Source organism: Austrofundulus limnaeus, unplaced genomic scaffold (genome assembly GCF_001266775.1).
Source record: "Austrofundulus limnaeus strain Quisiro unplaced genomic scaffold, Austrofundulus_limnaeus-1.0 Scaffold208, whole genome shotgun sequence".
NCBI lineage: Eukaryota > Metazoa > Chordata > Actinopteri > Cyprinodontiformes > Rivulidae > Austrofundulus > Austrofundulus limnaeus.
Genome location: NW_013952610.1, coordinates 511,179 through 530,501, shown reverse-complemented (window position 1 = coordinate 530,501; position 19,323 = coordinate 511,179). Strand labels below are relative to the sequence as shown.

The 19,323-nt window shown below is 41.6% G+C and overlaps 1 protein-coding gene across 1 annotated transcript; it reads left to right on the top strand.

Moving 5' to 3' along the window:
• Positions 1-48: 48 nt before the first annotated feature.
• hspa12b (heat shock protein 12B) lies at positions 49-19,250 on the top strand. Its single transcript, XM_014019057.1, has 14 exons — positions 49-969; positions 1,799-1,862; positions 2,151-2,233; positions 2,762-2,886; positions 2,977-3,163; positions 4,520-4,624; positions 4,692-4,808; positions 7,380-7,557; positions 13,214-13,300; positions 15,244-15,348; positions 15,426-15,684; positions 15,766-15,869; positions 17,526-17,716; positions 17,784-19,250. Exons 2-14 carry the CDS (start codon positions 1,817-1,819, stop codon positions 18,246-18,248), a joined length of 2,052 nt encoding a protein of 683 aa, XP_013874511.1. The 5' UTR covers positions 49-969; positions 1,799-1,816; the 3' UTR covers positions 18,249-19,250.
• The last annotated feature ends 73 nt before the right edge of the window (positions 19,251-19,323 follow it).

The following is a 19,323-nucleotide window of genomic DNA, read 5'->3' as shown; positions in this document are numbered from 1 at the left end:
CCCCCCCCCCCCCCCACCCCCGAATTTAAATCCTGTTTGAACCTGATAATATTTAATTCTTTATCTGAACAAACTGTGTGACTTTCTGGCACCAGATTTCTGCTTCTAATCACCTGATAATGGTTGAAAAACACTGCATACTTTAAAATAACAAGTACCATAATTTACCTATTTAAATTTATGTTGCTGCATTGAACTATTTATTTTAAATTGATCTGCTTGTACGTGAAACGACGAAAAAAAATTTAAGCATTTCTGGAGCATTCCCCAAATGACTGAAAATACTCCACTATCAGAGGAGACACTAAAAAAAGGTGTCATCGCTTGTTTAGGTTTGGCCCAGCACACCTGGCTTCTTCCTGCTTTGGTCTGCGACGAGTAAAGGCAGGAAATGCAACGTAAAGGAATGTGAAAACTAAAATAAAAAAGGTGGGAAAGGCAATGAGAAAAGTGAATCTTAGATTGATTCACAGATCAGGAAGAGCTGATTAAACTGGTGGATGTGGAGGAGTTTAGGAGGGCAGCGTGACTCAATCAGGATAAAACAGTAAAATTACTCCACCCTCAGCCTCCAGCTTCTCCAGTGAGGTAACCCCCCCACAACCAACACCCCCTCCTCATACTGTCACAGCCCTCCCACTCCTGCAGCTGGTTCAGTGTGTGTGTGTCACCACTTTCCCCTCTTACAAAGCAGAAACGTCTGACTGCAGAACCGCACCGAGGGAGGTGCGGTTTGTATTTATCCCTCATCAGGGTCCTCTGCAAGTTCCCCCCACTCGAACCTGGAACACACAAATCAGCAAAACGTTGGAAGCTTTCACTCGTTTCGAAGGGTTTTTATTTGGAGAAGCATCCTCTTCTATCCAGCAGCAGCAGCAGCAGCTTCCCACTCCTCTCCTCTCCCTGGAGGCTGATTTGGACTTGGAAGACGTTTTCTCCTCTTCTGTCGCTCGTAAAGCTTTTAAAGCGGTGAGTAAACTTTACAGGATAAAACCTGGATTAATGAGCGCTTGCCGGGGTCGTGCAGCTGAATTTAATGTTTTACTACATGAAGCAGGGGGATGAAATAAACTGTCTTAACTTTAGAGTTAAAACAAAAGGCAGCTTCTATGAAAGTTATTTTTGTTCTGTTAAGACAAACTTTTAAGATTTCTTACATTTTCAGTAAAAGAAAACCAGAAAAAAGAGATTTACTGATCTGTGGCTCATGTCAGACGTAAAGGCTCAGAGGTATAAATCAGTCACAGCTCATTGAGTTTGAAAAGATGGTGAGGGATAAGTAAGCAATTTATCTGGTTTTATCATCAGATGACGACAGCTGGGGAGGAAAGCTGATACTTGTTTCATGCAGACATTTACGAAGCTTTAAATAAATGCATGTAGACTTCAGCTTCTTTTGTTCATCAGTTTGAGTTATGTCCTGCAAGAGAAATATTTGTTTTATTGCACCTGTTGATGCCAGAACTGTTTATTTTTTTAAATAAATTAAAACTGAATAAAACACACAAATGATCACAAGCGTCAAAGTGTAAAACCCACAACAACCAGTTGATCTACAGTAACAAGGATGTTTGTGGTCTGTGGGAGGAAACCAGGGTACCTGGAGAAAACTCACATATGCACAGAGAGATGTAAACACCACCTAGAAAGACCCCAAACCAGGATCCATATGTCCAGTATTTACACACAACGTTTAACATCTTTTAATGGGAATACACACTTGTATTTGAACCTCAATCAGATTTGAGGCAGAGCTTTGTTTTCTGCAGATATTTGATGTGAGTGTGGTTCTCTGCAGATCCTGGCTCCCGTAGAAATGGCTGACGAGGAGCAGCCAGATCCCAACTACCTGCAGATACCAGGTAAATACACAAACAACCTGGTCCAAATATCTCACTTTTCTATCTGTTGGAGTGAGAACATGTTGCTGACCTCTTCGTGTTCCTCTCCCACTCTGGAACATCACTTATTTTCGATTCCAGCAACATTCCAGTCATTCCAGTTTGTTATCCAGAGATCTCCAGGTCAAGTGTTTTGATCTTGACCTGATCACAGCTAGAGGAGTTCAAAACTGTTTTTTTTTTGTCAAGATTATATATTAAAAATCACTTTCAACAGACATACATTTAGGTATTTCTGTGTTTTTGCAGATGAAAATGTCTCCACGCCGTCCTCTCCTGCCACAGCCAGAAGCGACTGCAGTATCACGCCGCTCACACCCTCGGCTTCACCGGTAACAAGCAGCCACTTACCACAGACACTCCCTCATTTCCGCTTTCTGCTTGTTTAACTTTATATAGAGCTCCCAGCTGCCATTAGTGCTTTATAAAAAGAGTTAAAACACACAACTTACAGTGGCGGGCACCTAAAGTGAAAAACTGCAACGAGACAAGAGCCTGAAGCAGAAAAGCTGACTGGACAAGTTGTTAGCATAAGCTAAGTATAAGTTAGCTTACGTGCTAGTTCTTCTGAAAGCAGATTCCCCTTGCTGAATATTCATCAAATATATTCAATTCTTATACAGACATTATCACCCACAAAACTTTAAATGAAATAAAGCCCCACAAAGTTGTGTTTCAGAGTTTTTCATGGAAACAAACTGCTAGTAGTTTCCGATAATCCCCGTAATTCCGCAGAAACCGGAAATACAGTAAATACTATGACAGCATATTGGGACTATTCACTGTGCGTTCAAGATATTTGCTCTTAAACCAAAGTGTTTTGCGATTGAACACAGAAATGTGTTTTCTCTCTTTGATAGAGGGTAGAGGTCAGACCCAGAATGGCTTGTCCATTTTCTGTTGTTGTGGCGATAGACTTTGGGACAACCTCCAGCGGCTACGCCTTCAGCTTCACGGAGGACTCAGAGGCCATACACATGATGAAGTAAGGCTCTGATGGGTTTTTTTTTTTAAATCATAAATAGTTGTATTAGTTTCCACAGCTGACTGTCTTCGTTGCCAAACTCCATCACAGACGCTGGGAGGGCGGTGACCCCGGCGTGGCCAACCAGAAGAGCCCAACGTGCCTGCTGCTGACTCCCGAATTAAGGTTCCACAGTTTCGGGTTTGCGGCGCGAGACTTCTACCATGACCTGGATCCAGAGGAGGCCCAGCACTGGCTTTACTTTGATAAATTTAAAATGAAGATCCACAGCACGAGTGTAAGAAACATGTTTGAGGAGAAGGACTCAGGGCCGGCCCATGGCATAGGCAGTACGGGCAAATGCTACAGGACGCTGTCCATTCAGGGGGATGAAAAAAATCTTTGTATGTTTTTATCAGAGTATAGTTGGTTTAGTCTGTAGAATAATCACTGTTTACTCAGGTTTATGAGGGTAACTTGTTCTGCTTTACTACGTTATTTGGTATATGGTGCAGAGGATGTTTCATGATAAAAGCATCACATGATGCAGTCAAGACTAACTACTGGTGCTCAAATAGAAAACACAATAAGGATAATGGACGTTTCAGTTATGATCTAAGATTAAGTTTGGTTTTTAGTGATATACCTTCAGAAAATAATGATTTTATGTTTTATTGATCCTGAGAATTTAGTCAAATGCTCTTCAAATGGCTGAAAAATGCATCATTTTGAGTAGAACTTTTACTAAATTTTCCAGGGGAGTATGTTCCTGAACCCCCCTAGAACTGCTTCACTCCACAGCTGCTTGTTAACTTGAACAGGTGTTCCTCATTGCTGTCAGCAAATGTTGGCAGGTATGAGGTAGACTTCTTGTTTTATGTTTCAAATAAATTTGTTATTAACTATTTTAACTGGACAACCTGGTTTTTAAAGGGATCCACGATTAGTCGTAACATTGGTGATGGCGTCGGGGCTAACGCTAAAGCTAACAGGCTAAGCTGAGGTTCTTCTTCCATGAAGCAGCTCTGTTGTCCTCCATCCATATTTTCAGTTCCAGGCTGAGTCATTTCTACCTTCTCCTCTCTGTCAACGCTCTCTGGTTTCATTTAAAAGAGTCGATCGTCAGATATTGTCCAAGATTAACCTTCAGGGTGGATATAGCTCGCTAGCAGCCTCACACCGAGGACCTTTCCACATCATCATTTACCCAGAATGCTTTGCGTGTAAATAAAATGGCCCCATCCGTGTAATAAAAACTAAAAGCCTACAGTATTTTTACAGTCTTTATTTTAAAGTTAAAATATTAAATGTAAAAAATAATATCAAAGAAAAAATATATAAATATATTGTGTAGTACATCGTGTAATGTATGTAAATTAGCAGTGAGTTTTGAAAACTGCACAAGGGGCACCACCTGAAATCTTGCCTAGGGCCCCAAATTGGCTAGGACCGACCCTGGAAAGACTATCGTAGACGTTTGGCCTTTAATGCCAAAGTTTTCAATTATATTGAGTAACAACAGAGTTGTAGCCATTTCGGTTCATTCTTGAAAGTAATGTTGCACTTACAATTCTAAATCACCCTTCTTTCCTCAATAAATGTAGGGATTTAAACTATGGTAAGAATGACCTGAAGGTCACTGTTCTGGTTTCAGGACCTGACGATGGAGACGGAGCTGGAGGCGGTTAACGGTCGGAAGGTCAGGGCGATCGAGGTGTTCGCACACGCCCTGCGCTTCTTCAGAGAGCACGCTCTGAAGGTAAGGACGTCGGTGCAGCGCGATGACACCAGCCGAGACACTGTGATGACTCAAAGTTGCGCCGCAGGAGGTGAAGGACCAGTCGTCGTCCGTATTGGAAGGAGAGGAGATCAGATGGGTGATCACCGTCCCCGCCGTGTGGAGACAACCTGCCAAGCAGTTCATGAGGGAGGCTGCGTACATGGTAGGACCTTTACATCCACAAGCACGTCTCCTGCGCCTCCAGGTCAGGCTTGGGTGATTCCTAAATGACAAGAAAATAATTGCTTCTGCGTGGGAAGGTTTCCTCCACAGCATGCCAGGAACTAATTGCTGACTCAGCGTTCACGCTCTGTGCACAAATAAAACCTTGCTTTGCTGAGTGCATCATTGAGAAAATGTACAAAATTTGATTCACTGAGTCATGTCGGAGTTCCTGCAACACAATCTGCTCCTCACTCACCTGGACTAATCCATAAAAAGTCAAATGCATGCACACTTTTACACACACTGATAACACACACACACACTTGGCCCCTGGCTTGAGGTTGTCAGGGCGTGTGCACTTCCTGATGATGATGATGTCATTAGGAGCGAACAATAAGGGAGACCGGCAGACAAACACAGGAAGTGGAGAGCAGACCCCCGCCCTGCAAAAACACACGCACACACACTGTAACACACACTCAACTTTACTTCCAATACATCAGCCTTATATAAGCTTCCTCCTTCTCCAAAGCCATCATCTCGACTTTTTGTCAAGTTTACGTCTCATTTCCATTTTTTTCTCTGTGTTTTATTTTCTAACACGTCCATGCTGCACAGCTGGTTCTTTAGTTTAGCTTCCAGAACATGTCCTCACCTGCATCCAGTCAGGAATCGTCTCATTTTAGTCAGGGATTCCAGATCATCATAAGTGAAAACAACATTTGGAAGGTACTGTTTTGTGAGCATGCGTGCTTGTCTGTCAGTAAAATATCTCATGAATCCCTGGAGAGTATTTATTGGAATTTAAAGGGGCAATATCGTGTAAAATCAACTTTTTTGAGTTTTATATCATGTTATAATGTTATACTCTCATAAAAAAAACATGCCCAAAGCCTTGCTTTGACCCATTCATGCATGTTTGAGAAATCCTGAAGCCATGCTGAGGAGCAAAACGACAGGTGGGGACCAGAAACGCCTTTTGGTACCAGAAACGCTCCTGGGACGTGTCTTTAAGCCAATTTTCCTCATGGCAGAGCGCACCCTCTCCCCACACACCCCGCCCATGACTCCTGCAGGCTCTCGGGTGAAAGTGAAAGTGAAATTTAACTGTCTGCTGAGCTCTCAACATTACTTCTCACTCAGTGAAGCTCTTTTCAGATTAAAAATACCTTTGAGGAAATGTGTTTTCAGATGCCAAGTAAACTGCATCATAGCAGCCCCCCCCCCCCCCCCACACACACACACACACAACACACACACACCCCACACCGTACTGAAATGGGCAGGACAGAAGTGGAAGGTGGTTCTTTTTTTACCACTTCAGTAGAAAGCAGTACTAAATATCTGAATATTAGTATCTTAGCTTCTTCATCATCAGTGGCATTTTTTTATATAGACAAGAAAGAAGAAAGAAAGTAAAAAAGAAGGAAAGAAAAGTTACAATGTAATGGAAAAAAGTGAAAGAAAGAATTGATGATATGTGAGATATACGTCAAGAAAACAATACGAGACATCTGTCTGCACACCTGCAGAGAATTAAGGTTATAAAACCTAGCAAAAGCATACATACAGTATATACATTTAGACAGATAAACAAACACCCACCTATATATATACCTGGTGATCATTCAGAACCCCTCGGATCTGAACACCTGTCTGCGTGTGGTTGTGATCAAGCATAAATTTACAGGATTTCTCCAACGGAATGTATAATAGTGACTGTGGGGGAGTCCCAGAGCCGACCCCCAAGGCACGAGGCAGACAAAAGGGGAGGCCAGAGCCAAAGACCCCAGGAGGAACCCCAAGCACCGGGTCCCCGGGTACACCTACGCGAGGAGAGCCGCACACCCACCCCCAAGTCAAACCAGAGGGGAGACCCGGGAGAACCCCACCAGCGACCACGCGCAGCAGCCATGCAATGTCCCGCAGCGACGAGCACGCAGGCCCCCGCCGGCACCCACTGCGCTAGGGCAAGCACGGGCATGGGCACAGAGGGCCCGGCCCTCAGGGCGCCACCCCCCCCAACCCCAAGCCGGGAGCCGACAGGGCCACAGGGAAGGTGTGGAGGGATGCGGAAGGTGGTTCTTAAAGAGACAGAGGCCAATTTCAAGGCGTTTAGAAGAGGAAGTGATGAGAAGATAAGTTTATTTTCTATTTAAACCTAAAAACAGCATTTTAATAACAGCTAAATGTGACATAGACACTTTATTATGGTATAGTATTTAAATGTATGCCTGAGAAACACATAATATTGCCCCTTTAAAATAATGACCATTACTGTTTGGAGCCAAGATGGCTGCCTCAACCCGTTTTTCTGCTACAATACCAATGATTTCATGAGAGTTTAATGACGATGGGAGCAGAGTAAGGCGGGACAGATGAGGTGAATAATGATGAAAAAAAATGGAACAAAGTGAGCTTTGTCATTATTTCTGAAAAGCTCTATATCATCTGTCTGTATGGGTCGAACAAAAACAAACTTTAAAAAAATCTCCACTTCAGGAAGCATTTATTTGTCTCCTCACACCCCGTTTTTTTCTCTGTTTTGTCCCTTTCTGTGTCCGTCCAGGCCGGTCTGGTGTCTCCCGACTGTCCCGAACAGCTCCTCATCGCTCTGGAGCCCGAGGCCGCCTCCATCTATTGTCGCAAGCTCCGCCTCCACCAGGTGCTCGACCTGAGCGTGCAGCCAATCACAAACGGCCCGGACCTGGACGGGTCCCGGGGCTTTGACTCCAGCTTCAGGCAAGGTACGGAAAGGTCAAAGTGAGTGTGCATCGTTGTGAAACCACACCGTGTTTCCTGGAAACACTGCTGTCTGAAGTCACTTGAGGATTGTGGGGTTTTGTCGACTTGTGTGTTTTTTGCAAAACAAAAAAGTGAAGGGGGTAAAGATGTGGCCTCAGATACTGTTTGCCTCAGATTTCTTTGCGGCGGCGTGACTTTGAGCAGGTCATGTGTTTTATTTATGTATATACAGAGCAAGCAGAGAAGCTGAAAGAGGAGAAGAAACCACAGAATTCCCACCAAGAAGAAACATTCTAGACTTGAAGTCTCCTTTTAACTCCTTGATTTACTTCATAATGTGCCTGCGACACATACTAGTGTTTGCTTAAGTTAGTAATTATTTTAGTCGTAAACATCTTTCTCATATTTCATCTGATACTGTGAGATCTTTGTGTTTATCGAGGATGACTTTCATTAGTACCAAATCAAAATTTAGCTTAATATTTGTCAAACTGGCTAAATTATAGACATTTTTGAGTTGATTGTTAGCTGTGGCAACGTTGATTCTAAAGGTCCATTTATTACTTTCTGTCCACTGGTTCATGATATATTTTGCTAACAAACAGTGTTGATGCCAACAGTTAATGTAAGTTTTATGTAAGAGTTTGTGTTTGGGATGACTCTCAGCTGTCGCACCAAATTTTAGTTCAATATCTGTAAGATTACGGGGTGCAAAGTGTAAAATAAAATGTAAAAATTATGTCGCTAGCACGTTTTCGATATTTAGCTCACTTTTTGAGCGTAAAATTCTAGTTAAAAAAATTCCACCAACGTTTTATTGTCATTTAGCTCACTGTTCTTGCATTTTGTGCAGTTTTCAATTTAAATGTTTAATGCTATGTCTAAATTGTAAATCCTAAATCTAAATGTAAAAGTTAAATCTTAAATGTTGCAACCAAATGTTAACGTATTTCAGAATTAAACGCAGCCTTTGCCTTTGGTGTGCAGCTTTTGTTATGACGTCAAAACCCTGATACAAAAGCAAATGTTAACACTGCTAGCACTGCTAATGCTGCTAGCACTGCTAACACGGATGAATAATTAAATTTTAAATTCAAAATGTGTTCATTGAAAAGAATATGGTATCTGTGCAGCTCAGACGCCGGGCGCAACTGCAAGTTTAATGTCTTGTTGGGAAGCGTTAGCGTTATTAACCTTTAGTGTTAGTGACAGTGGCAATGTTAGCGACGTTAGCAACGCTAGCGTTTGCTTTTGCCGAACACCAACGGAAAAGCTTGCGTTCCATTCCAAAATACTTAAATGTAAACTTCAACATTTGGCTGCAACGTTTAGGATTTAACTTTTTACATTTGGATTTAGGATTTAACATTCAGACATAACATTAAGCATCCAGTAAAACTTTGCAAAAAGAAAGAACTGTGAGCTAAACAACAATAAAATGTTAGTGGAAAATTTTTAACTAGGATTTTAGACTCAGAAGGTGAGCTAAATAATAAAAAAATGTGTTGCTCACATTTTATTCAACAAGATTAACTGAGTTAGAGCCAGTTTTTGTGCCTAAACAGCTTTACGGCTGATAAACATTTACCTACAGGCCCTGTCACTATAACGGTTCAAACAACTTTTTAAAGACGTCTACGTTGAAGATGGAATTTAAATATTCATGGGAAGCCTCTTTTAGGCAAGTATTTACTGTAATGCTAACAAATCAAATATCAAATATATAATTTATTAGTAATTTAGACATAAAATAAATTATATAAGTTGGCATAAGTTGTTTAAAACATCATTTGGCAGGGCCTTTAATTCACATCATATAACTTTTTTTGGCACAATTAACAAGTGTAGCTTTAAGTTAAGATTCATAAATTAACAGGGTTGTTAGTTTAGAGTTACCAAAGTGCAACTTTCTGTTCTGCAGTAAAGCTTTATGCAAACGACATGCCTGGCATTCTGTGCAGAAAAGAAAAGAGCAATTTCAAGCTGGGAAAAAGAAACTCGATGCATAATTCAGGCCGAAAATCCCCCTGCAAAGGCCCACTTGTACATATGCAGCCACACAAAGAGCGTTCACACACTCTAAACACAGGATATTGTAATTGGAACAAGGTGCAGGGAGACCATGATCTCACCCCCTCCTGGCCTGTCACTCTCCCTCTCCTCTCGCTTTCTTCTTTTTCTTTCTTTGCATTTTCTTTCAGTCTCTCGTTCTTTTCGCGAGCTCGGTCCCATTCCAAGGTCTGTGTGGACAAACACAAACCACACAAACACACACACTCACACTTTGGCATCCCAGCGTTGTTTTTTTTTTTCTTTACTATCTTTAGCTTTTCTTCCACCTCATTTCGTCTCCAAAGATAGCAACAGGGGAGTCATTAAAACACGCACACGTACGTTTGCTTTTCTGCTGTTTCATGTAAATGATTTCCAGATTGGCGTTCTCCGAGTCGCTCTGAACAGAAACACACACATGGAGTCGAGGCTTACATGACTGTGGCAGGCCTTTTGTTTAGCTTCATTTATATCACACACACACACACACACACACACACACACACACACACACACACACACACACACACACACACACACACACACACACACACACACACACACGTCCTTCATCGTCCGGGAATCGACAATAAATTTCCTCCAAGACGGAGCTGGTAAACGAGGCTGCAGTGTTTACCATAAATATCTTGGTTCTCATTTTTCCACTCCTCTTTTTACATTTTTGTTCTGTTAATTACTCGTACAGTTTTAGGTAAACAAGTAAAAACCACTTTTACCAACACAGTACTATGTTTCAAACAACATTTATACACACGTTTCCACGGAAAACTAATTTTTCTAACCATCTCACAAAAAGGAAAAAAAAATTATCTGAAAGCAGTACATAAAACAACCAAATACTTACAGGGCACACACCCGGTACTTACAGAGTATGTACAAGAACTGGACTGTATTATAAATGGACTTGTTACCCTTCACTTACAGGGTACGTACTTTGTATTTACGGAGTATTGTACCAAGGATGGACCAGGCATGTATCTGTTTTGAACCAGATACTTATAGGAGCACCAGGGATGTACCTTGTACATACCTGGTTTATATACAGAAATTACCAGGTACGTGATGATTGTTACCAAGTATGTACACTTTAGGTACCTATAAGGACCTACATAACTCTCATGCCCCTTTTCCACTAGAGCCACTTAGTGTAGTGTCGGTACGGTTCGGTACAGTTCCAAGCCATTTCCATTAGGCCAGATCCATGGAACCGGCACTTTTTTTAGTACCTACCGATACTTCATTGTGGTTCCAGCCGGCCCCAGCTGGCACCAAAATGCGATGCCAGAACACTGTTCGTCACTGATTGGCTAAACCTTTGAAAATTTTTAAAATTTCAAAAGTTATTCATCAAATGTGTTTCCATCTCTCATTTTGCTCATTAATTTTTTTTCAAAAAACCTAAAAACCACCTCCACCAACCGCCCAAAACACACCCATTGGAACTGAACTGGAACACCAGTGGAAAACCAACTGGTCCGACCCATACTGAACCATACCTACACCGACTGTTCCGTCACTACACCATGGAAAAGGGGCATTAGAATACGTACAAGCGCTGGACTGTATTTTAAAGTGACTTGTTACCTTGTACTTACAGGGTACATGTCTGGTACATACAGGGCCTTGCCAGGTCATGCACTAAGTACTTACCTGGTACTGTATCAAATATGTACAAGGTACCCACTTTGTGAGTACCTGTTTTGAACAAGATGCCTATAGGGTCCTGCACCAGGGTTGTACCTTCTATATATCTCCAGAAAGTACCAAGTATGGTATGGTTGATACCAAGTATGCACCCATTAGGTACAAGGTAAACATCCTGTAAGTACCTGGTACATAACAGGTACTCACAGAGTATGTATGAGAACTGAACTGTATTATGAAGTGACTTGTTACCCTGTACATATGGGGTGTATACTTACATACAAGACACTTCTGGGATTCCTGCACTAAGTATGTACCTGGTACATACAGGGTATATGCCAAGTACTTACAGGGTACTGTATCAATTATGTACAAGGTACACACCTTGTAAGTACCTGTTTTGCACAAAATATATATAGGGTCCTGCCCAAGGAAAGTACAGTGTACGTACCTTGTATAAACCTGATATGTACCCAGAAAGAGATATGTAATGGTTGATACCAAGTATGTACCCATTAGAAATCAGATTCCTATCCTGAAAGTACCTCATACATAAAAAGTAATTACAGGTACAGGAACTGGACTGTAGTATGAACTAACTAGTTACCCTGTACTTACAGCGTCCTACTCAAAGTATGTACCTGGTACTTACAGAGTCCTGGTCAAAATATGTACTGGGTTCTTGCAGGGTACTGTACCAAGTATGTATCAGAGATGCACGTAGTTGTACCTGTGATTTACCAGGTATCTACCCTGTAAGTACCAGGTGTGTAACTCAAGTTCCTGGTACGTACTTTGCTTTATTTACAGGATATGTACCTGGCATACACTTGGTACTTATATGGCCTTGCACCAGGTACATATTTGTTATGTATCCAATCAGTACCAAGCAGGTATCTAGTAAATAGTAGGTACGTACCCTGTAAGTATTAGGTATATACCTAATTTATCTTGGCAGGTGTGTACCAGGCTGTATCATGTGATTGTACCCAGTTTAAGTTATTTTGTGAGTAAAACTGTATATTTCTGTCATGTACGTCCTGCCTCTGCCAGCTGTGTGTGACCACCATCTGTTTTGTTTGGCCTTCGGTCCACGCTCCTAACCTGCCACTCACCAGAGAAAACACGTCGCTGAAACTCGAGCACATTCATTTCCAGCAAGTCGTTTTGAGACATGTTTGACTTGGATCTCTGATGGCGCCGAGCCTGCCCGTAATGAGCTCTTTGGATTTGAAACTTGTATAAACTTTACATTTTTAAACAATGATTATGTTTTTGACCAAGGGCGGGAAAAAAAAGTGCTAATTCTTCAGCTCTGACCGTACGTTATGTTTACACAGACGTGCAAAGACACGTTTTAAAGGCAGCAAAGCAGCTGAAAGCAGGAAAACGTGGTGATATCTGAGTGTTTGCAGCTGGATGGAGTCCAAACTAATAACTGTGGAATGGGTTTATTAAACTGATTCAAGCCTCAATGATTATAATTGCAGTGTGGCCCGTTTATAAAACGTTAGAATGGCTTTGGTCAGATTGGGTTTTGTTTCACACAAATCCTTGTTTTCTATATTTAAAGGAACTTTGGATGTGATTTGCCCAAAATGATTTTTAACACTACTTCAGAAACTTAGAGCTGCTAATTTATCTTTCCAAAGAGCTTTTTAATGTCCAGCTAACCTCCTCCAATGAGACCGGAAAAGTCTTGAAAAAAATCGAAACAATTCCTTCCCTCAGTGGAAAATAGACCTTTTGAAGTTTCTGGCTAAAGAACAAGTTGAACATCTGATATAACAGAAATGCAGTTTCATCAAGACATGGCTGAATGAGCCCATTTCTGAAACAAGATTTAATTAATTTCAATAAAAACATGGTTTAAAAAGGAGCATGAGAAATCCTGTCCAGATGTTGCTTTAAAAAAAGGTATTTTTGGTTTGTGTTGTGCAGCGAGGGAGCAGCTGAGACGATCCAGACACAGCAGGACCTTTCTGGTGGAAAGTGGGACCGGAGAGCTGTGGTCAGAGCTGCAGACTGGTAAGTGTGTGTTGAAGATATTGATGGTTTTGACCTTTGACCTGCTGACTTTGTCGTGCAGACAGGTCTTATTGGTCCTGTTTGTTGCGCAGTTTGAAATGGGATAAATGTTCGAACACGAGAAGATTCAAATACTAGAGTTCTGCTGGGGAAATAAAATTCCTGCAAGTAAGACATAAAGTTTCCAGCTTTGCTGGCTTCATATGCAGCTGCTGCTTCCTGTGGACCCATGACAATAATCTGAGGAGCCGCGGGGCCACGATGGCCTCCTCTCTTTCCTGTCTACACACATTTGTTCTTATCTCCTCGTGGGGACTTTGAATTGACTTCCATTCATTTACCAGTCATTTCTACATCCTGACCCCTAATCCTAATCCTAACCCCTGACCCATCAACGGTATATCCTCCAATGGGGATTGGGCATTTGTCCCTATAAGTCACACTGGGTCCTCACCAGGCTGTGTGTACCGGGAAAATGGTCAAAAATCGTCCCCACCAGGTAACAAAAACATGTCCACACACACACAGGAAAGACTCAGCCCGTGGGATTATCTGCTGTAAATCTGTCCAGGGATTAGAAACACTCTTTATTCTTCCTTTCTTGTGTTTAATGTGTCGTTTTAGTGAATATCTGTTTACATCTCTCACTTCTCCACGTCCGCCTCAGGTTGTGTTTTAGGTGCAGCCAGCTGAAACTAAGTGTTTCACTGGAACCGATCCTTATCTTCGGGTGGATTATAAAAACACAAGCAGCCATTATGAACACCTAAAGGTTGTTTGTTTTTGAAAAGTTCCTAATTTGATATTTTAAGAGGAGACTATGACACATAGTCTTTAAAGTTATTTGCACAATCATCCATATTTATCCCACAAACTTAAAAGCACAATAGTCTGTCTCAGATTACATAAAATCAAGTCATTTTATTTCCAAGTCCATTAATAAAAAATACAAAGTGCAGCACGAGTTAAAAAAGTTTACAATAAGACACAGTCAAGAAGTTTTAATCCAACTCAAATTTCTTTAGAGTTTGACTCTAAAAGTCACTTTTTGGTCAATTTTAATGATCATGAAACAGCTGAACCCAGCAGACCTGAGATATCCATCATCCATCCATTATCCATCTATCCGTTCATCATCCGTCCATCCATCATCCATCCATNTCCATCCATCATCCATCCATCATCCATCTATCATCCATCCATCCATTATCCAACCTCCATCCATCCAACCATCCATCCATCAATCCATCATCCATCCATCCATCCATTATCCAACCTCCATCCATCCATCTATCCATCATCCATCCATCCATCCATCCATCTATCATCCATCAATCCATCATCCATCTATCATCCATCAATCCATCATCCATCCATTATCCATCCATCCATTAATTCCTCATCCATCCATCCATCATCCATCCTTCATCCATCCATCCGTCCATCATCCATCTATCATCCATCTATCATCCATCCATCATCCATCTATCATCCATCCATTAATCCATCCATCATCCATCCATCCATCATCCATCCATTAATCCCTCATCCATCCATCATCATCCATCCATCGATCATCCGTCCGTCATCCATCTATCATCCATCAATCCATGCATCCATCGATGCGTCCATCATCCATAAATCTATCTATTCATCCATCCATCCATCCATCCATGTTCTTGGGTCTTCTTCCATTGGCTGGTTAAACTCCAGAAGGAGGCGCCTCCAGTTGACATCCTAACCAGAAGCCTGAACCTCCTCAGCTGACTCTATTTGATGAGAAGGAACAGCTCCTGACAGACAACAGAGCTTCAGATACTCAAACTCTTCTTACTGTGTTTCCATTTTGATGTTGAAAAAGCAACAAAGATTGAGGCCGATCAAACTCTAGTAACTTTGCAAAACGCTGTAAAAAAACACGAGTATTTCTGCTCTGTTTGTAGGTGACAGGTACGTTGTTGCAGACTGTGGAGGAGGAACGGTGGATTTGACAGTTCATCAGATTGAGCAGCCTCAGGGGACACTGAAAGAGCTCTACAAAGCTTCAGGTACAATCTTTTACAATCTATTCAGGAATATACTCCTTTCCAACAGTTTCCTAAGCCGGTGTCTGCCTGTCCCCCAGGCGGTCCTTACGGCGCTGTCGGCGTAGACCTGGCTTTTGAAGCCATGCTGTGTCAGATCTTTGGAGAGGACTTCATTCAGAGCTTTAAAGCCAAGCGGCCGGCGGCCTGGGTGGACCTCATGATCGCATTCGAAGCGAGGAAACGGACAGCGTCGCCGGGGAGAGCCAACGCCCTGAATATCTCCCTGCCCTTTTCTTTCATCGACTACTACAAAAGACACAGGGGGCACAGCGTGGAGGCCGCCCTGAGGAGGAGCAAGTGAGGGTGGGGGGGTGACGTATGTGAGGCTCTGGTTCTGTTCTCTGCTTCTGTGATTGTCAAACCTTCTCTCTCTGTCAGTATGAAGATAGTGAAGTGGTCGTCCCAGGGCATGCTGCGGCTGACGCAGGAAGCTATGAACGAACTCTTCCAGCCCACCATCAGCAATATAGTTAAACACATAGGTAAGAAACACACAGATTAGCCCCACCTACTTTACTCTTTTATCCGCTTCCAAGATAAAAATAACGATCTTGGTTTCATAACAAAGCTAACACTTGAGAGATTTAATCAGAAGTGTAAATATCACAGCAGCTGATGTTCAGAGGTAATGACGATGGAACAGAAAACATGCTGATTTCCCCCCTCGCCTTAATTTATTATTATTATTTTTTGCATTAAACAGTATATAACCCTTTAAAAATGTCATAAATAAGGCTAAAAAGTCTTGGAAACCATAAACCCACATGTGGATATTACCTGTGTAAAGAGTCATGCTGCTAAAGTAAACTAGAGCAAAGTTACAGAGGTTTTAGGAAATAAATGATTTGGTGTTTTGTCATTCTGCACAGGATGAACCATGTTGGTAACACCAATAAAAAATGTTTTTTTATTGCAAAAAATATTTCTCTTTTCTTAAATACATAAAATACTTTTTTTAAATATCCACAAATGTATTTTTTACCCTATTCATATGAACAAAGAGAAATGAGTATAATAGTATAACTGTACTGCTTAATATTTCCTGAAAATCAAGTTTAAAAAAAAACTTTCGAAACACTTTAAAACATATTTTGGTGTTTGCTTTGACTTATATTTCTAAAAAGAATATATCTATTAAGGAATAAGTTAAATGTACAGATTTTTGTTGAAGCCATTTTGTACAAGTTGTTCACTTTTTGATTTGACTGTGATTTTAACTGTTTAATGGACGTAGAAACGTTTTTATGAGCTTTTAGCAAAAATTTGGACTTTTCTGTTGATACTAAACACATCTTGTGGAAAATCCTAAGTTAACAGAAGTTAAAAGAAATAGAAAGAGGAAGTGCAGTTTTGCCCCCGTTACTGGCTCACAATTAACTAATGATTTATCACACAATACAACAGGATCCAACGATACAATATGATCTGCTGAAACATTTATTCATTTAGTCTGTCTGCCTTTGGACGTCATGAAAGTTTGGTAAAATACGATTAGGAACGAGGGCCAAGCTGAGCAAAACACCCGAACATGAAGACTTCTATAGACTTTTAGATGATGGTGATGTAATCCTGAGGTTTTTCCTTCTCTGCTTGGAAGTCAGGCAGAAAAATGTGTTTTGAATCAGCCACATTCCAGACGTACACTTAAAGTCAAGGGACTGCTTTCCCAGAATGTTTGCTGGTTTGAGAAGTCGTTTCTGGTGCAGCGATCCAATTGCAGCGGAACTCGAAATTTTTCAAGTCAGACTGATGCCAGTTCCGAGTTGAAACGGTTCCAGATTTCAGCTTGTCAGAAAAAAAGTTTTTCTGTTTGTCGCTCTGATGGAATAATGCCACAATAACAGCGATAGAGCTCTACGTGGTATTTTGAGCATACAAACAGCGTTAAAACACATTGCCTAATAATCGCTATAAAGTACTACAAGTACGACTGACTTAATGTAAACAGAACTGCTAAAAAACATTAAAGTATGACTTTCTCTCTGCTGTTGTACGGCAAGCCGCAGAGAACAAAATACAGACGTATATTTACGCCTTTTTCTAATCCGTAAATAAGAATGAAGCACATGCAGCTGAAACAAAACAAAAGTCTTCGAAAATGTGCAAATACCATCTTCTTTTTTTTTTGTTCTCAACAGAGGAGTTGATGTTGAAGCCGGAGGTGCACGGTGTGCGTTTCCTCTTCCTGGTTGGTGGGTTTGCAGAGTCGCCCATGCTGCAGAAATCAGTCCAGAGGGCTCTGGGACGGGCGTGTCGCATCATCATCCCTCACGACGTTGGACTGACCATACTGAAGGGGGCCGTGCTCTTCGGGCTGGATCCCACCGTGGTACGGGATCAGGAACACCAGCTGGTCTAAGAGGAGCGATTGGGTCTGACCGCTTCTCTCTTTACAGGTCAGGGTGCGACGATGCCCGCTGACCTACGGGGTCGGCGTCTTGAACCGGTTCCTGGACGGACGCCACCCCCGGGACAAACTCCTCATCAAAGACGGGCGCGAGTGGTGCACGGACATCTTCGACCGCTTCATCTCCGTCGACCAGTCGGTGGCTCTGGGAGAGGTCGTGAGGCGGAGCTACACGCCCGCTCGGGCGGGCCAGCGCAAGATCATCGTCAACATCTACTGCAGCGCCACCGACGACGTCACGTACATCTCCGACCCCGGCGTCAGGAAGTGCGGAACCGTAACGCTGGACTTGCCCGAGCCTTTGCCGCCACTCGGAGCGGTGGGCGGAGCCGGGGCAGAGAGACGGGAGATCAGGGCCACCATGCAGTTCGGAGACACGGAGATCAAAGTCACGGCCGTTGACGTCATGTCCAACCGCTCCGTCCGGGCTTCCATAGACTTCCTGTCCAATTAAAGACCATCTGAAACTCACTAGAACTGATCCGATGAGGGAAAATTACAGAGAAATCAATCCATGATGTTGTGGGGTTTTCATATTGAATATCTTCCACTGATTAGCATAGACACCTTAAAACCTAATTATTTCAAACTTTTATATCTGTATTATCTAAAAATCAAGTATGCTACCTGAAGACTGGCTCATCGTTAAAATTCTCATCATATAACTGATACCTCATTTAAATCCTGATATAAACTTGGACTGAAGCTTTGGTTCTTTAATGTGGAAGTGCTCCATCTAGTGGTGAAAAGGTTAAACTACAAGCTATTTTGAGTTTAGAAATCGTGATCCCCTCTGAAAACTTGAAATTATCTTTTACAAAACCCTGTTTTACCCTTACTGGGACTCTAACATGATTTCTTTATCAGCTCAACTCTGAAAACTTGCTTCAAATCCATCGATTTTTGTGTGGAAACAAGCCTGAGACGATTAAAAACAAACCTCCCCCCAGCCCACAAAACACTTTAAGTAGAAGTTGCCTTGTTAGATTATGCCTCAATAGAAAGGATCAGTCTAAAATTTACCAAAATAAAAGCTACAATGATGCTAAAGCTCCATGTAGCTACTGTAAAACAAACTATTCATTCTGATCCATTAGTTTCTTTTACAGTTCTTGATAAGTGCAGCTTTACAGGGAGTTTCTACAAATCATAATGTTTGATGCAACTTTACTGAACCGACTTCCAGAATTAAATAAGCTTAAACACTCTGAAGTTAGAACACCTGAATCAAGTCAGCCTTAAACCAGTACCAAGACTGTCAAAGTGAACTGTTGCTGGAAACTATATCGTTTGGTACAAAAAATGAGGGAAATCTTGGGAAATTTTAGTTATGTTAAACTATGATAAGCTGAAGTAAATATTTTTAACCGTCACATCAAATCAACACATTTTGATGAATCAAACTGGTTTTCTTTATTGTAATAAACTGTTTATAATTAAACCGTTGACTCAGTAAGCCTCATTGTTTACTTTATTTTTTAAATTCTGTTCGAGTTTTAACATTCCATGCAACAAAAACTGAACCCGTA